Source organism: Salvelinus alpinus, chromosome 12 (genome assembly GCF_045679555.1).
Source record: "Salvelinus alpinus chromosome 12, SLU_Salpinus.1, whole genome shotgun sequence".
Lineage (NCBI taxonomy): Eukaryota > Metazoa > Chordata > Actinopteri > Salmoniformes > Salmonidae > Salvelinus > Salvelinus alpinus.
In genome coordinates, this window is record NC_092097.1 from 7,925,995 (window position 1) to 7,942,447 (window position 16,453).

Sequence of the window (16,453 nt, forward strand, 5' to 3'; positions counted from 1 at the left end):
GGCGGCATACAATTGGCCCAGCGTCGTCCGGGTTTGGCCGGGGTAGGCTGTCATTGTAAATAATCCAATGGTGGAACAAACTCCCTCACGACGCCAGGTCAGCGGAGTCAATCACCACCTTCCGGAGACACCTGAAACCCCACCTCTTTAAGGAATACCTAGGATAGGATAAAGTAATCCTTCTAACCCCCCCCCCCCCCCTTAAAAGAGTTAGATGCACTATTGTAAAGTGGTTGTTCCACTGGATATCATAAGGTGAATGCACCAATTTGTAAGTCGCTCTGGATAAGAGCGTCTGCTAAATGACTTAAATGTAATGTAAATGTAAATAAGAATTTGTTCTTAACTGACTTGCCTAGTTAAATTAAAAAATATTTAAAAAAAATTATCACAAGGCGACATCAGCGCTCACCTAAAAAGCCCATATGCCACTGGTTGAGAGAAATTGTCATTGTTTTTGGGCAGAATTATATGAGGGTTTATGTGTTGTTGGAGCTGCATCTTGGTCAGTTTAGCTCAGAAAATGCTGCACTCTTTAATCTGCCGCTATAGGCGGTTGCTTAATCCTGCCTAATGAGCGGGCCAGCCTTGGATAGGGCCAAAGTAGTGGAATAGTGGTGAGGTTTTACCTCCAACGTATGTTTGTGGACCGCCATAATACCATAGAAGAAGACCCTCACTCCTTGTTTATTCTCAAAACCCATTGGATAGAAAGCCAGAGGTCCCGCCTCTCTGACCTTCTCCTCCAATGGGTTTTGAGAATAAGGCAGGAGAGATGACGCGAGGGCTCTGATTCATGTGCAGTTTTGATGAGTCTCCAGATCCTTTAGCTCACGTAGCAGACAAGACCTGCTTTATGAGATGCTACAAACCCATGGGAGGATTAGACAGACGGGTATACAGATAAGATTTACTTGGGTCCCAGCCCATGTGGCGGTGGAGGGGAACGAGGCAGTTTATGTACTGGCTAAACAAGCACTTAGTAGTGGGGATGTTGATGTTGTAGTTTCAATGAGCAAGGCAGAGGCAAAAATCCTGATATATACAGTGATGATGAAGAGATGGCAGGCGCAGTGGAATAGAGATACTAAGGGCAGTCATTTATTTCAAGTACAGAGGAAAGTCGGGGAGGGGCGGCAGGAAGGGACAGAAGAGAAGAGGATATTTTTATACGATTAAATGTGAGACACAGCCGGTTGAACAAGACCTTAAATGTGATAGGAAAGCATCCAACAGGAAAGTGTGATTATTGACAGGAAACCGAGACCGTGGAGCATGTATTGCTACAGTGTGGGCAGTATCAGAGGGAAAGAGACGCTGAGATCTAGTATGAGGGAGAAGGGGATACAGGAAATTAGTTTAGAGTATATTGAGTTGAACGTCATTCGATATAGTCTCAAATATTTTGTTATCTTTTTTAAGAGCGACAGGGCTGGCAGGTAGGATTTAGTTTTTCCCCTGTCTCTAACCCACACTCCAGTAGGTGGCGGTAATGCACCATAACGTTGGATGCCAACTGCCGATAAATCCCACCGAAGAAGAAGAAGACGACGCGAGACTCCTTCCCTCTCTCCCTTCCAGAAAATTCAGCGTGACTGACGTTTCGTGTCTCAATAGACTTAAAGTAAGTTCATCTTTATAATACGTTTTAGACCATAAAACTTTGATTTAGTGTTTGCAGTATTATAGTTAAGTTGTACTAATGTTCAACCATATTGTCAGAAGTCATTCTGTACAACAGGAATGTACTACTTTAGCAAATAAAGAGCACGTGCTAGTGTTCAAAGCTAAGGCCGAGAGGCTAACGTAAGCGAGCTACACTAGCTGCTAACATGACACCATTGCATGAAATATCATTAGCACCACGAACACATGTTACAGTCTGTGTGTGAAATCTTACTCCTTTCATAACATTTTTACAATTACCCTTTTGTTGCATCATTGACCTGAGTTTTCACATGTGTCTAGTGAAATGCTAACTTAACAGCTAGTTAGTTATTAGCCGCGCATGCTCCGATACTATCCCTCTCTGGTGCTTGCACGGCATGCTAGCTATGCATTTATGACAGTAACCTGGTCTTTATTAGTTACCACGGTCATAATTATGGCAAAACCCCAGCTATTTAAAAAATGTACCCTTAGCGTAACCCTAACTTTAACCACACTGCTAACCTTATGCCTACATTTTAAATTAAGACTAAAAAGCTATTGTTTCATAATATCGAGCCATTTGTGACTTTGTAGCTGTGTTAACTAGTGACAACCTTAGTTTGGTAAACGCTGAACTAGCCAACTAAGTTCTGGGGACCCCAAGGAGTGCACATTTATTTTGTTGCACTAGCACTAGACAGCTGATTGAAATATTCAAAGCTTGGATGTTGATTATTTCTTTATATATATTTTTTATTAAAAAATAATAATAATCACCTGTGTTGTGCAATTGCAAAACCAAAATGTGCACCCCATGGGGTCCCCATGACTGAGTTTTGGAAACCCTGGGCTAGGTAACAGACATTCAAGAAATGACCAGTATTTTATTAATTAACTGATGCAAGAACGTAGATTATAGTCAGTGTTTTCCTCTAGTGCTGCTATACAGCTGATTATGGACACATTTTCAGCTGAGTACTTTTTCCACTTTGCTAGTCAGAAAAAAGTCTGTTGGGAACTCTCCTGCTAGAATGCACAAAATGCATCTTCTAGCAATCTGTTTATAGGACAGGTGCCTGTCAGTCACAAAGTGAGCGCTGACAGGGAAACGGCTGGTTTGACAGTCTGTGTCCTGCCTCTCGGTACCTGGGTAAGTGTTGTGTGGGCTGTTGTTGCAGTCAAATTTCTTTACATAGGAGGAGAGAGCACACTAATGCCAACTGACACATTGGCCGTGAGACGCATCTGACCCTCTTTTATTTTCTAATCTGCTATATGCGGTGCATAAACTTCTCAATTGTGCCTCAATCATTTTTGAATTCGTAACATATGATATGCGCCTGCAATTCCACAAGCATTGTAACTGCAGCAGCTTCACCAGGGAGAGCCATACTTTTCTTGCCACCGCACTAAACTGCGGCAGATTGAAGCTTGGTTTAGTGAGGGTTGTGGACCAAAGCAATTGGATGCACGTTGGTGAGGAAATTCCCCAAATTATTTGAGTGTAGCCACGGCAGACTGGACAGGAGCGTTTGTTTGCTGATCAAATTTTATGGCCTGAATGCATAGTGCCAACTGTAAAGTTTGGTGGAAGAGGAATGGTCTGGGGCTGTTTTTCCATGGTTCGGGCTTGGCCCCTTAGTTCCAGTGAAAGGAAATCTTAACGCTACAGCATACAATGACATTCTAGATGATTGTGTTTCCAACTTTGTGGCAACAATTTGGGGAAGGCCCTTTACTGTTTCAGCATGACAATGCCCCTGTGCACAAAGTGACGTCCGTACAGAAATGGTTTGTCGAGATTGGTGTGGAAGAACTTGACTGGCCTGCACAGATCCCTTTTCAACCTCTCCCTGACTGAGTCTAATACCTATATGTTTCAAGCTGACCACTATAGTCCCCGTGCCCAAGAAAGTGAAGGTAACCTGCCTAAATGACTATCGCCCCTTGGCACTCATGTCGGTAGCTGTGAAGTGCTTTGAAAGGCTGGTCACGGCTCACATCAATACCATCATCCTGGAAACCCTAGACCCACTCCAATTCGCATACCGCCCCAACAGATTCACAGATGACGCAATCGCACTCCACATTGCCCTTTCCCACCTGGACAAAAGGAAAACCTATGTGAGAATGCTGTTCATTGACTACAGCTCAGCGTTCAACACCATAGTGCCCACATAGCTCATCAATAAGCTAAGGTCCCTGGGACTGAACACCTCCCTCTGCAACTGGATCCTGGACTTCCTGAATGGCCGCTCCCAGGTGGTAAGGGTAGGCAACAACACATCTGCTACGCTGATCCTCAGCACAGGTGCCCCTCAGGTGTGCATTCTTAGTCCCCTCCTGTACTCCCTGTTCACCCACTACTGCTTGGCCAAGCACGACTCAACACTTAACCTCTCTTGGGTACGTGAGGCGTTAGCGTCCCACCTCTTAAACAGCCAATGAAACTGCTGGGCGCCAAATTCAAAAACAGAAATATTCATTATAAAAATTCGGAAAACAAAACATATTTTACATAGGTTTAAAGATTAACTTCTTGTGAATCCAACCACGGTGTCAGATTTTTAAAAATGCCTTACCCGCGAAAGCATACTTTACGATTATTTGAGAACATAGCCCAGCAGACAAATCATTACAAACAGTAACCAGCCAAGTAGAAGAGTTACACAAGTCAGAAATAGAGATAAAATTGATCCCTTACCTTTGATGATCTTCATATGGTTGCACTCAGCAGACATTCATTTACTCAATAAATGTTCCTTTTGTTCGATAAAGTCTCGTTATATCCAAAAACCTCCGTTTTGTCCGCACGTTTTCTTCAGTAATCCACAGGCTCAAACGCAGTCAAAACAGGCAGACAAAAAAATCCAAATTGTATCCGTAAAGTTCATAGAAACATGTCAAACGATGTTTATATTCAATCCTCAGGTTGTTTTTAGCCAAAATAATCGATAATATTTCAACCGGACAATAATGTCGTCATTTTAAAAGGTAAACAAGAAATGCTATCTCTCGGTCGTGCGCATGAAAAAGCTCTGACACTTTAGGGTCCACTCATTCAGACTGCTCTTACTTCCTCATTTTTCAGAATACAAGCCTGAAACAATTTCTAAAGACTTTTGACATCTAGTGGAAGGCATAGGAACTGCAATTTGAGTCCTAAGTCAATGGATACTGTAATGGCATTGAATAGAAAACTACAAAACCACAAAAACAACTACTTCCCGAATGGATTTTTCTCAGGTTTTCGCCTGCCAAATCAGTTCTGTTATACTCACAGACACTATTTTAACAGTTTTGGGAACTTTAGAGTGTTTTCTATCAGTTATATACCAGTTATATACCAGTTATATGCACATCAGATCTTCTGGGCCTGAGAAGCTGGCAGTTTAATTTGGGCATGCTTTTCATCCAAAATTCCGAATGCTGCCCCCTACCCTAGAGAGGTTAAGTTTGATGACGACACAACAGTGGTAGGCCCGATCACCGACAACGATGAGACAGCCTATAGGGAGGAGATCAGAGACTGCCAGGACAACAACCTCTCCTTCAACATGAGCAAGAAAAAGGGCTGATCATGGACTACAGGATATGGTGGGTCGTACATCGACGGGGCTAAAGTGGAGCGGGTCGAGAGTTTCCATCACCAATAAACTCTCATGGTCCAAACACACCAAGACCCACAACGACAACACCTTTGCCCCCCATTAGACTGAAAAGATTTGGCATGGGTCCCCAGATCCGCAAAGTTATACAGCTGCACCATCGAGAGCATCCTGGCCAGTTGCATCACCGCCTGGTATGGCAACTGCTTGGCAGCCGACCGTAAGGCGCTACAGAGGGTAGTGCGTACGGCCCAGTACATCACTGGGGCCAAGCTTCTGCCATCCAGGACCTATATACTAGGCATGTCAGAGGAAGCCCCAAAAAATTGTCAAAGCCTCCAGTCACCCAAGTCATACTGTTCTCTCTGCTACCGCATGGCAATCAGTACCGGAGTGCCAAGTCTTGGTACAATTCATAAAATGGCCACCCGGAGTGTTTACATTGCCCCCCCCCCCCCGTTTTTACACTGCTGCTACTCGCTGTTTATTATCTATGCATATTCACTTTACCCTTACCAACTTGTACAAATTACCTCGACAAACCTGTACCCCCAGACATTGACTCTGTACCGTTACCCCCTGTATATAGCCTCATTATTTTTTATTTAGTACATATTTTAACTTTTTTGACCTGCATTGTTTAAGGGCTTGTAAGTAAACATTTCACGGTAACGTCTACACCTGTTGTATTTGGCGCATGTGACAAATACAATTTCATTTGATTTAATATATTTATTTATAAAATTGAATTATGAATTATTTGCTGGTTGAAAATACATTATAGTATTAGAATGTACCAGAGGCCACCAAAATAAAGCTTGTTCTGCAAACATTTCTTAACCTGTCTAGGACTGCGGAACCCCTCGCCAACAGCCAATGAAATTGCAGGGCGCCAAATTCAATCAACATAAATCTCATAATTCAATTTTCTCAAACATACAAGTATTAGGCACCATTTTAAAGATAAAATTCTCGTTAATCCAACCACAGTGTCCAATTTCAAAAAAAGCTTTTTGCCAAAAGCAGAACATAGCATTATGTTAGGTCAGCAACTAGTCACAGAAAGCATACAGCGATTTTCCAAGCAAAGAGCGGAGTCACAAAAAGCAGAAATATTGATCAAATTAATCACTAACCTTTGATATTCTTCATCAGATGACACTCCCGGGACAACATGTTACACAATACATGTATGTTTTGTTCGATCAAGTTCATATTTATATCCAAAAACCTCAGTTTACATTTGGCTTTGCCTCTAAAACATCCCGTGAATTTGCACAGAGCCACATCAAATCACGGAAACACTCATAATAAACATTAATAAAAGATACAAGTGTTATTCACAGATTTAGAGATATACTTCTCCTTAACCTTTCACTGCTACCAAACCCGGATCCGGGAGCACCCCCCACAGTAAAAAAGCTGACTAGCATAGCCTAGCATAGCGTCACAAGTAAATACAAGCATCTAAATATCATTAAATCACAAGTCCAAGACACCAGATGAAAGATACAGATCTTGTGAATCCAGCCATCATTTCTGATTTTTAAAATGTTTTACAGGGAAGACACAATATGTAAATCTATTAGCTAACCACGTTAGCAAAAGACACCACTTTTTTTACTCCACCAGTTTTTTACTCCATCAGTAGCTATCACTAATTCGACTAAATAAAGATATATATATAGCCACTAACCAAGAAACAACTTCATAAGATGACAGTCTGATAACATATTTATGGTATAGCATATGTTTCTTTAGAAAAATGTGCATATTTCAGGTATAAGTCACAGTTCTACATTGCAGCTGCAATCTGAAATAGCGTTGGAAGCAGCCGGAATAATTACAGAGACCGACGTCAATTACCAAAATACTCATCCTAAAACATTTCTGAAAAATACACAGCATACAGCAAATGAAAGCCCAACATCTTGTGAATCCAGCCATCATTTCTGATTTTTAAAATGTTTTACAGGGAAGACACAATATGTAAATCTATTAGCTAACCACGTTAGCAAAAGACTCCACCAGTTTTTTACTCCATCAGTAGCTATCACTAATTCGACTAAATAAAGATATATATAGCCACTAACCAAGAAACAACTTCATAAGATGACAGTCTGATATGTTTTTTTAGAAAAATTTGCATTTTTCAGGTATAAATCACAGTTTACCATTGCAGCCACTATCACAAAACTCACCCAAAGCGACTAGAATAACTACAGAGAGCAACGTGTATTACCGAATTACTCATCTTAAAACATTTCTTAAAAATACACAGCGTACAGCAATTGAAATACACAGATCTTGTGAATCCAGACAATATTTCAGATTTTCTAAGTGTTTTACAGCGAAAACACAATATATCGTTATATTAGCATACCACATGAGCTAACATCACCCCAGCATTGATTCAAGGCAAAAAGCGCGATAACGTTATCACCACCAAAATATATAAATTTTTTCACTAACCTTCTCAGAATTCTTCAGATGACAGTCCTGTAACATCATATTACACAATGCATATAGAGTTTGTTCGAAAATGTGCATATTTAGCATCACAAATCGTGGTTATGCTATGTAATCAGTCAAAACATGGCATGCATTCTGGCCGGCGCCATCTTGGAAGGGCACCTAAGTTTACGATTATTTATCGATTAGATTGACTAAAAAAATACAGGTTGGACAGCTAATGAAAGATGCATTGGTTATTAATGCAACCGCTGATTTAGATTTTTTACAGCGTTACAGCCAGACTAGTGCCGCAATAATGGCCGAAAAATGCGTTTACATTTTTCCACAAATACGGAATAAAATTATAAATAGCTCTTACTTTTGGACGAGCTTCCATCAGAATCTTGGGCAAGGTGTCCTTTTGTCCAAAAGAATCGTTGCTTTGTTGTAAAACGTCCACTTCAACTTCGGAACTAGCAGCTAACAGTAGCTATGTGGCACACACATGTCCAAATCATCAAACGCAATGCTACGAAAATTCAGAAAATAGCGATATACTCGCATAAACTGATATAAATCGGTTTCAAATAACTTCGTTATGATGTTTCTAACACCTATACCGAATTAAATTACAGACGGACATATCTAAGGCCGATAACTGAGCGTTTCAAAATGCTATCCTGAGGTCTTGCGTTGCGTAATGGCGGAAGTCGAAAAGAGAGCGCACCTCGTTCCTTGCCCTTTTATAAGCTCTGAGAAATACGTAGAAACACCATTCCACTTCTCATTGGTTACTGACATCCAGGGGAAGGCGGGTGCAGTTCATTTCGATCCATAGGGCACACACAGAGCTTTAAACTGATCTGAGAACAGAGACTATTTTTTCTGACCTTCGCATGTCCTGTCATGATTTTCGCTGTAGAAAGAGTTCTCGTTCACCCACAGACATAATTCAAACGGTTTTAGAAACTAGAGATTGTTTTCTATCCAATAGTAATAATAATATGCATATTGTACGAGCAAGAATTGAGTACGAGGCAGTTTAATTTGGAGACGCAAAATGTCGAAGTTGAAACAGCACCCCCTGTAGTGACAAGAAGTTTTAATGCAACCGCTGTGTCAGATTTCAAAAAAACTTTACGGAAAAAGCAAACCATGCAATAATCTGAGTACGGCGCTCAGAGACATTCACAACCCAAGAATAGCATTATAAATATTCACTTACCTTTGATCTTTGTCAGAATGCACTCCCAGGAATCCCAGTTCCACAATAAATGTTTAATTTGTTCCATAAAGTCCATCATTTATGTCCAAATTCCTCCTTTTGTTAGGGCGTTTAGTAAACAAATCGAAACTCACGAGGCGTGGGCAAGTCCAGCGGAAATGTCGGACAAAAATTCCAAAAGGTTATATTACTGGTCGTAGAAACAAATCAAACGGTGTATAGAATCAATCTTTAGGATGTTTTTATCATAAATGTTCAATAATGTCCCAACCGGAGAATTCATTTGTCTGTGGAAAAGCAATGGAACGAGAGGTAACTTTGTCATGACTGCGCATCACGAGCCCGAGGCTGCTGGCAGACCTCTGACTTATTCCCCTCTCATTCATCCCCCCTTCCCAGTAGAAGCCTGAAACAACGTTCTAAAGACTGTTGACATCTAGTGGAAGTCTTAGGAAGTGCAAGATGACCCATACCCCACTGTATATTCAATAGGGGCTGAGTTGGAAAGCTACAAACCTCAGATTTTCCACTTCCTGGTTGGATTTTTTCTCAGGTTTTTGCCTGCCATACTCACAGACATCATTCAAACAGTTTTAGAAACTTCAGAGTGTTTTCTATCCAATACTACTAATAATATGCATATATTAGCATCTGGGACTGAGTAGGAGGCAGTTTACTCTGGGAACGCTTTTCATCCAAATGTGAAAATGCTGCCCCCTATCCATAAGAAGTTAACCCCCCAGTACTGGGGAGCCTGCCTTAGAAAGAGTAGTATTTGGCTGGGTACTCCATGTGCTTGTGGAAAACACTGTAGCCATTGCTAATTAGGCTACTCATATCGTCACATGGACTCTGGGTAAGGCTAATTTGAATATCCACAGAATGCATGTCACGTAGACCAATATAGTTTATAATCCAACTAATAGTTTTTTCTTCTCCATATCTCTTGCAGAATGCGTTACGTGGCCGCTTACCTCCTGGCTGTGCTCGGTGGCAACACCAGCCCCTCCTCAAAGGACATCAAGACCATCCTGGGGAGTGTTGGAATCGAGGCCGAAGCTGAGCGCCTAGACAAGGTATGGCACCATTTAGGGAGATGCTGTCTTGTTTTGATAAGATAAACTGAGTTACTTTTGTTTCCTTGGACACTGTTGCACGATGGAGGCCTCGGTTTACACAGTAACTGGTGATGATTAGAACCTGAATTTGTTTTCACAGGTTGTCAATGAATTAAATGGAAAAGACATCAATGAAGTCATGAACTCTGGTGAGGCATTTTCCCTTATGTCTTTGATTTGACTCGTGAGTTCATGCATGGTCATAGCTACAGAATTGTTAATGTTACAGATTGGCTAATGGAAAGCATCGCAATGAATTTTTCAACTAACCTGTTCTTGGTGATACTTTCTTTGTTCTCGATTCGGTATATACCAGAGATTATTCAGAAAGATATTAAATCCACGTTTTATATCGAATGAGAAATGCCTCTTGCATTGGTGTAGATCTTTGTTTTTTGTCGCACTGTGATGCACTGTCATCTACTTCTACAAAGTGTCCGCATCGTGTAGAAACGACTAGTTCCTGCAAAGGGGAAATGCAAGATGTCTAGTAGCTAAAATGGCAAGGGAACGGCTCACTTTGTGCAAAACGTGGATTTAATATCTTTCTTTATATTCTTTGATTTTTGGAGAACCACCTGCAACTGTGCATGGACATTTATAAGATACCAAGAACGGGTTATGTTTCCATTAGCCAATCTGTAACGGGTTCGGAGCAATACATACCGTACATCCTGTTAACAATTCTGTAGGTCATTGCCTGATTTACACTATAGGGTCAACCCAAACCGTACTGTTGGCTGAGCTATTTTCTCAGTACTTCTTGCTTCGGCACTATAGTGTGATTGGCTTTGGTCTAGAGCTGACCCCATTTAGTCGACTGGTCGATTGTTTGGTCGATACGCTGTTGGTCAACCAAGATTTCTTTAGTCGAACAGTAGCAATTTATAAAAAATAAATACACCTGTCGGATTTCCCCTGAGTGGACTGATCCATTGTGGGGGACGTGGGGATGGCACTGTCCATCAGTCTAAGACGTGCTACTGAAATTGTATATGGTTATATTACATAAGAACAATTATATTAGGTCTATAATCAATAGCCTTACTGTTAAATGTGCCTGGCTTCATAAATCATCAATATATATATATATATACAGAAATAAGACAGATCCTGCTTCTGTTGCCTGTTTGAGTATTTGGTTAATAGCCTACTGATTCCATGAGCACCAAACCTCACACAACGACATAGCAAGTAAACCATTTGGCAAATTCGTTTGTTTTTACATTTTTTGCTTTGGGTAAAATAAAGGCTTTACCAAACAACTTCTGGTATGATTTATTTCCTGTTTACCATGTTCAAAATTGTCGTAAAAATTATATTTATAATAACAATTTTTGCTATTATGGTACGCTTATACTTAGTGTTTACATTGTTCCAAGTGGCCAGAAATGATATTAATCAGTTTGGAACACACAATATGCAAGCAGTGCTTGCTCCTTACCTTTTTCTTGAGCTCCAGTATTTTCCACAACTATTCACATTTATTCCCCACATCGTCTGCCTGCTGAGCAACCCTTAAATATTCCCCCGTTTCGAGGTAATTTGTCATGTCCTCTGCATCCATTTTGCTGTCACATTGAGTTATTTATAACCAATTTATTGATGTGATTATGATATGCTATAGGTTAGGCCCTATTGTTTCCTATTCAGATGGGATTAGTTTTACTGGGGGAGGTCGGATAATGTAATTATGTGCACTAGCACAAAACACCACATCTCTAATTTTTGTCCCGTCCGAATCTGTCAATACATGGCAGGAAAGTAACAATTCCAGACAGAATAACCTACTGTTTTTTTGCAAACTCCAAGGTCCTCTGATGGTACTAGCCCCGTGTGAATCGACATCCCTGTGTTTTGAGAAATGTCTGAGTTTGACAGCTGTTGCTCGTGGTTTGCGTAAGAAAACTAATCGATAAATTTAACTAAATGCTGCGCATAAGCTATATTTGAATGGCCTACATGTAACCTATCAACTTTCAGTGAATGTGTTTGTTTGTTTTGTGTGTATTAATTGAATATTGCCATATGCATCAGTAAAAAATATTGAGCCTATTTAATGCAACCCTTGCTGTTTAGTAGATCGCAAAGCAGCATGCAACCGAGCTAAACGTTTGGAAATGATAAGTTAACTTTCTCATCCATTGCCTTAAAATGCATCAAGTGCAATTGCACTGTTTAGTTCACATCTAAAGGCTGGAGGGCATTTAGGGCGTACTGTGGTTCGCTAAAATATCCTAATGATTATGATCACACTTCCTCAATTCAAATATGATGGCGACACTATAGGAAAGATGGTTCGGGAAGGTTTAGAAACTCGAGAACCAAGCTAGAGTTATCCATGTGGCCCGATCACCTAGACATGTTGAAATACTGTATCTTCGCGCCTAGAATAAAAACTTCCAGGCTTCCGTCATAACTGTCAATTTATTTGGAAAAAAGAAAGAATTACAGGGGGCAGTTTGGGGGAAAAACAAAATCCTGTCCAAATCATCCTCTGGAATAACAGACATTCTGAAGTAATAATTTCATAACCAACGTTCTCTAGTAGTACTAGTCCTGTGCGAATAGGTTTTTGGTCACGTGCATGCAATGCATACATGTCATGTAAAAGAGAGCAAGGGTTGAGGGAATGTTTTTCCAAAACAAATTGGGGATTTCGCTAACAGAACTTCTGTCAGAAATGGATGTAATTATTTTGCAGTTGTCCCAACACGGACAGCGCGATAAACACTTTGATGTTTTGTGGTGGTCGCTGCAGCAGGGAGGAGAGAGGCAGCGGGTGCTAGTCAGTCACTCACTGTCTTTCTTACACAGCACAGCAAGTCTGAGCCCAGCACTATCAAATCAATTGGTGGTCAAACTCCCTCTAGTCATTTGTGTGTCTTAATTATTTCATCAGACAAGTTCAGTGAATATAGTTGATTTAATTAAAACACATAGGATGTGTCAATATATGGAAAAATACATGTAAAAAATGTAGACCAATCGATTGATCAAACATTTTTTTTGCCAGGGACAGCCCTACTTTGGTCGATAGATTGCATATAGGCGCAAATGCCGTCGGTCATTCATTCACTGTTCACGTTAATTTGTTACCTGTCAATGAATTGGTCCTTTACGCTTTGCAGGCCTCTCTAAGTTGGCCTCCGTGCCAGCAGGTGGTGCTGTGGCAGCTCCTGCAGCTAGCGCTGCAGCTGGCACTGCTCCTGTTGCTGGTAAGATCAATCTCTCATGTCTCTCCTTTTGTCTCACATCACATTCCACAATAGGGTGCCAAACATTTCAATGGACTGAAACACATTTCTTTGAAAATAATTGCCTTAAATAACATAATTAGAGGAAAACGCTTGTGCTTGATATTAGACACTGTTATTCCATTTCTGGAAATTAACTATGCGGATAGACTCCCAAACATGAAGCTAACCTATGTTTGTGTGTCTGCAGCGGAAGAGAAAAAGGAGGAGAAGAAAGAGGAATCTGAAGAGGGATCTGATGACGACATGGGATTCGGCCTCTTTGATTAATTTTTCTTCCGTGAGAAGTGAAAAAACAATAAAATTTGAAATTGTTACCAGAAAGCCTTCGCTTCTTTTTTTATATATATGTTCATCACTTTATCATTATTATAACTGTTCAGTATTGTAGGAATGTTACAACGACACAAACACTGTAGCCAGCAGCCTACTAAAATATTGACCTTTGCCTGAGACAAACTTAGTCTGGCAGAACAATGGTGTTTATTTTGAGTACCAAACTGCATATTTTTTTGTGGCAGTTAGAATTTGCCGGTGCTGCAAGAAAAGGGGAAACCTTGTTGGATTATAAGATATGAAGAACTGTAAACACCTGGGAGACCTGCAGCTGGTATGGGTTTTGTCTTTGTTTTTCAACCTTGATTCATTGAATAGCATGAGTTTTACTGTTAACACAGTATTGTTTAGAATCAGCAAGTCTAATTTGTGATTTTTTTTTTAACTGGTAGAATATATTTTGGTTACTCAGTGTCTAACTACTGCAAATATTTAGACTGAAATTACACCAATATGTTCTTTAAAATCTACATATGAGCAATAAGCGATCTGTCGAACTACATCCCTAGTTCTAAGAATAACGAATTGGTTGGTGTGCTGCACACTTTTACCAATATCCAAGGGGTGAAGAGAAATTGGTTACTGCCATTCATGACACAATGATGATATCTTGTGGATAAATGTAATATGATTTGATGTAATCAATGTTCTCTGTTTATAAAATGTTATCTAAACAGACAATGCAACATACTGTACAAATAAACTTTTCCTGAATATCTACTCTAGTTCACCTTGCAACATTGGGTGGTCTGGCAGTCCAAACAGTGCCTGGTCAATCTACTCCTAACCTGGGCAAATATCTTTATATTCTTTTAACATTTTGAATGGTTAGCAGGACAGGAAAATGGTCTAATTCACACACTTATCAAGAGAACATCCCTGGTTATCCCTAATGCCTCTAATTTGGCGGACTCATTTGTAAATAATGTCAGTGTTGAAGCTGGTCCCTGGCTATCTGTAAATAAATTTAAAAAACAAGAAACTGGTGCCGTATGGTTTGATTAATATAAGGAATTTGAAATTATGTATATTTTAGTAATTACATTGACTTTTGATACTTAAGTAGGTTTAAAACCAAATACTTTTACTTGAGTAGGATTGTACTGGGCGACTTTTGCTTCAGAAAGCATTCTTGTCCTATCACTAGTCTAGGGCAACTTATTAGATGTTCTGTACAGTCTACCCCTTAGTTACATAACTACCGGTAAGTCTCTGTCATGCTTGTGTTTATACCATATTACCATTGGTACACATGTCTGTTTAAACTTTTGATCACATGTACATCCCCCAGGTTGCTGTGTTGAGTACACCAGGTCCCGGAGAAGGCCCTGTGGCAGGATGTCAAACTGGTTGTGCCTTTCTTTGTAAAGCTCTCCTGCCCCAGGAGGAACCTTGTGCACAGGTAAGACGCATCAGCTCATCCTTCACTCATAGACGTGGCTGACTGTAAAATCATATTACCTCTAAATCAGCGATCCCAATTACTGGTAATCATGTGCCACACAAACACCATGCTATTATTGTTATTGGCAAGAGCATTCCCACTGGGCAAGAATTGATTGAGTCACCATTGATTATTACACAATATCAATAAAGCTGATTGAAGTTAGTTTTTTTTTGTCAGGTTAACCCTGAGGTCAACTAACTATTGACTACAGGGTTTCTAGGTGTGGTTAATTTTAAACTGTGGGCAATTATGAAGTATCGATCAAAATGCCAGGTGGATAACTTCTGTCTGTCAAGGCATGTTCGTTTTAATCTCTCTTCCATAACACACTGTCAGGCTAGTGTAGTCAGTGCTCTCTCTTACACTGTTTTTTGATACTATTAGGTTGTAACCCTGTGGTCCTGTCAGATTATGGCCCTGTGGCCCTGTCAGAGTATGGCCCTGTCAGAGTATGGCCCTCTGGTTTTGTCATATTATGGCCCCTACCAAAGAAACACAGTCTGAGTCCAGAGAAGCCTCCTCCACAGCCGCGCCATCGCTCTGTACTGCGGTACCAGCTCTCTAGCATCAACACAACCGAGAGCCACCCTTACCCCCCCCGTCTTATCTGGTGTCCTGTGTGAATTTAAGTATGCTCCCTCTAATTCTCCCATCTCTCTCTCCCCTCCCAGAGGACCTGAGCCTTAGGGCAATGCCTCAAGACTACCTGGCCTGGTGACTCCTGGCTGTCCCCCATTTCCAGTCTACCTGGTCATGCTGCTGATCCAGTCTCTGCTATTTTACCTGTGACTATGGAACCCTGACCTGTTCACCGGACCTGCTGTTTTTGACCCTCTCTCTCTCCCTCTCTACCGCACCTGCTGTCTTGACCTCTGAATGCTCGGCTATGAAAAGCCAACTGACATTTACTCCTGAGGTACTGATCTGTTACACCCTCTACAACCACTGTGATTATTATTTGACCCTGCTGGTCATCTATGAACATTTTAACATCTTGAACGATCTGGCCTTAATGGCCATGTACTCTTATAATCTCCACCCGGCACAGCCAGAAGAGGACTGGCCACCCCTCAGAGCCTGGTTTCTTTCTAGGTCCCTGCCTTTCTAGGGAGTTTTTCCTAGCCACCATGCTTCCACATCTGCATTGCTTGCTGTTTGGGGTTTTAGGCTGGGTTTCTGATGTAAACATGGCTTAATAAATACATTTGATTGATTGATTGTTTGAGGTCTCTACTCTACCACTGCCAGAGGCTGCTGCCACTGGAGTTTTGCCACAGCATTGAGGAGACCCTGGCTTCCCCACACATGGAGAGGATGTCCCTGGAAGGAGGGGATACTCCTGGCCCGAGCTATGTTGT

The 16,453-nt window shown here is 40.9% G+C and overlaps 1 protein-coding gene and 1 long non-coding RNA gene across 2 annotated transcripts; both read left to right on the top strand.

Annotated features, from left to right (window-relative positions):
* The first annotated feature begins 797 nt into the window (after positions 1–797).
* rplp2 (ribosomal protein, large P2) lies at positions 798–13,636 on the top strand. The gene is made up of 6 exons (XM_071334844.1): positions 798–895; positions 1,481–1,624; positions 9,890–10,013; positions 10,156–10,204; positions 13,187–13,273; positions 13,503–13,636. The coding sequence occupies exons 3-6, from the start codon at positions 9,891–9,893 to the stop codon at positions 13,580–13,582; spliced, it is 339 nt and encodes a 112-aa protein (XP_071190945.1). The 5' UTR covers positions 798–895; positions 1,481–1,624; position 9,890; the 3' UTR covers positions 13,583–13,636.
* Positions 13,637–14,913: 1,277 nt separating this feature from the next.
* LOC139535440 (uncharacterized) lies at positions 14,914–16,309 on the top strand. Its single transcript, XR_011667131.1, has 2 exons — positions 14,914–15,050; positions 15,767–16,309. It is a non-coding gene; the product is annotated as an uncharacterized lncRNA (long non-coding RNA).
* Positions 16,310–16,453: the final 144 nt, after the last annotated feature.

What these genes read in the sequence shown, in the direction of transcription:
- rplp2 (XM_071334844.1), top strand. Translation starts at nt 9,891, where the DNA reads ATGCGTTACGTGGCCGCTTACCTCCTGGCTGTGCTCGGTGGCAACACC. An exon ending in AAGCTGAGCGCCTAGACAAG is followed by an intron (nt 10,014 to 10,155) that starts GTATGGCACCAT and finishes TTGTTTTCACAG; the next exon opens with GTTGTCAATGAATTAAATGG. An exon ending in TGGCACTGCTCCTGTTGCTG is followed by an intron (nt 13,274 to 13,502) that starts GTAAGATCAATC and finishes GTGTGTCTGCAG; the next exon opens with CGGAAGAGAAAAAGGAGGAG.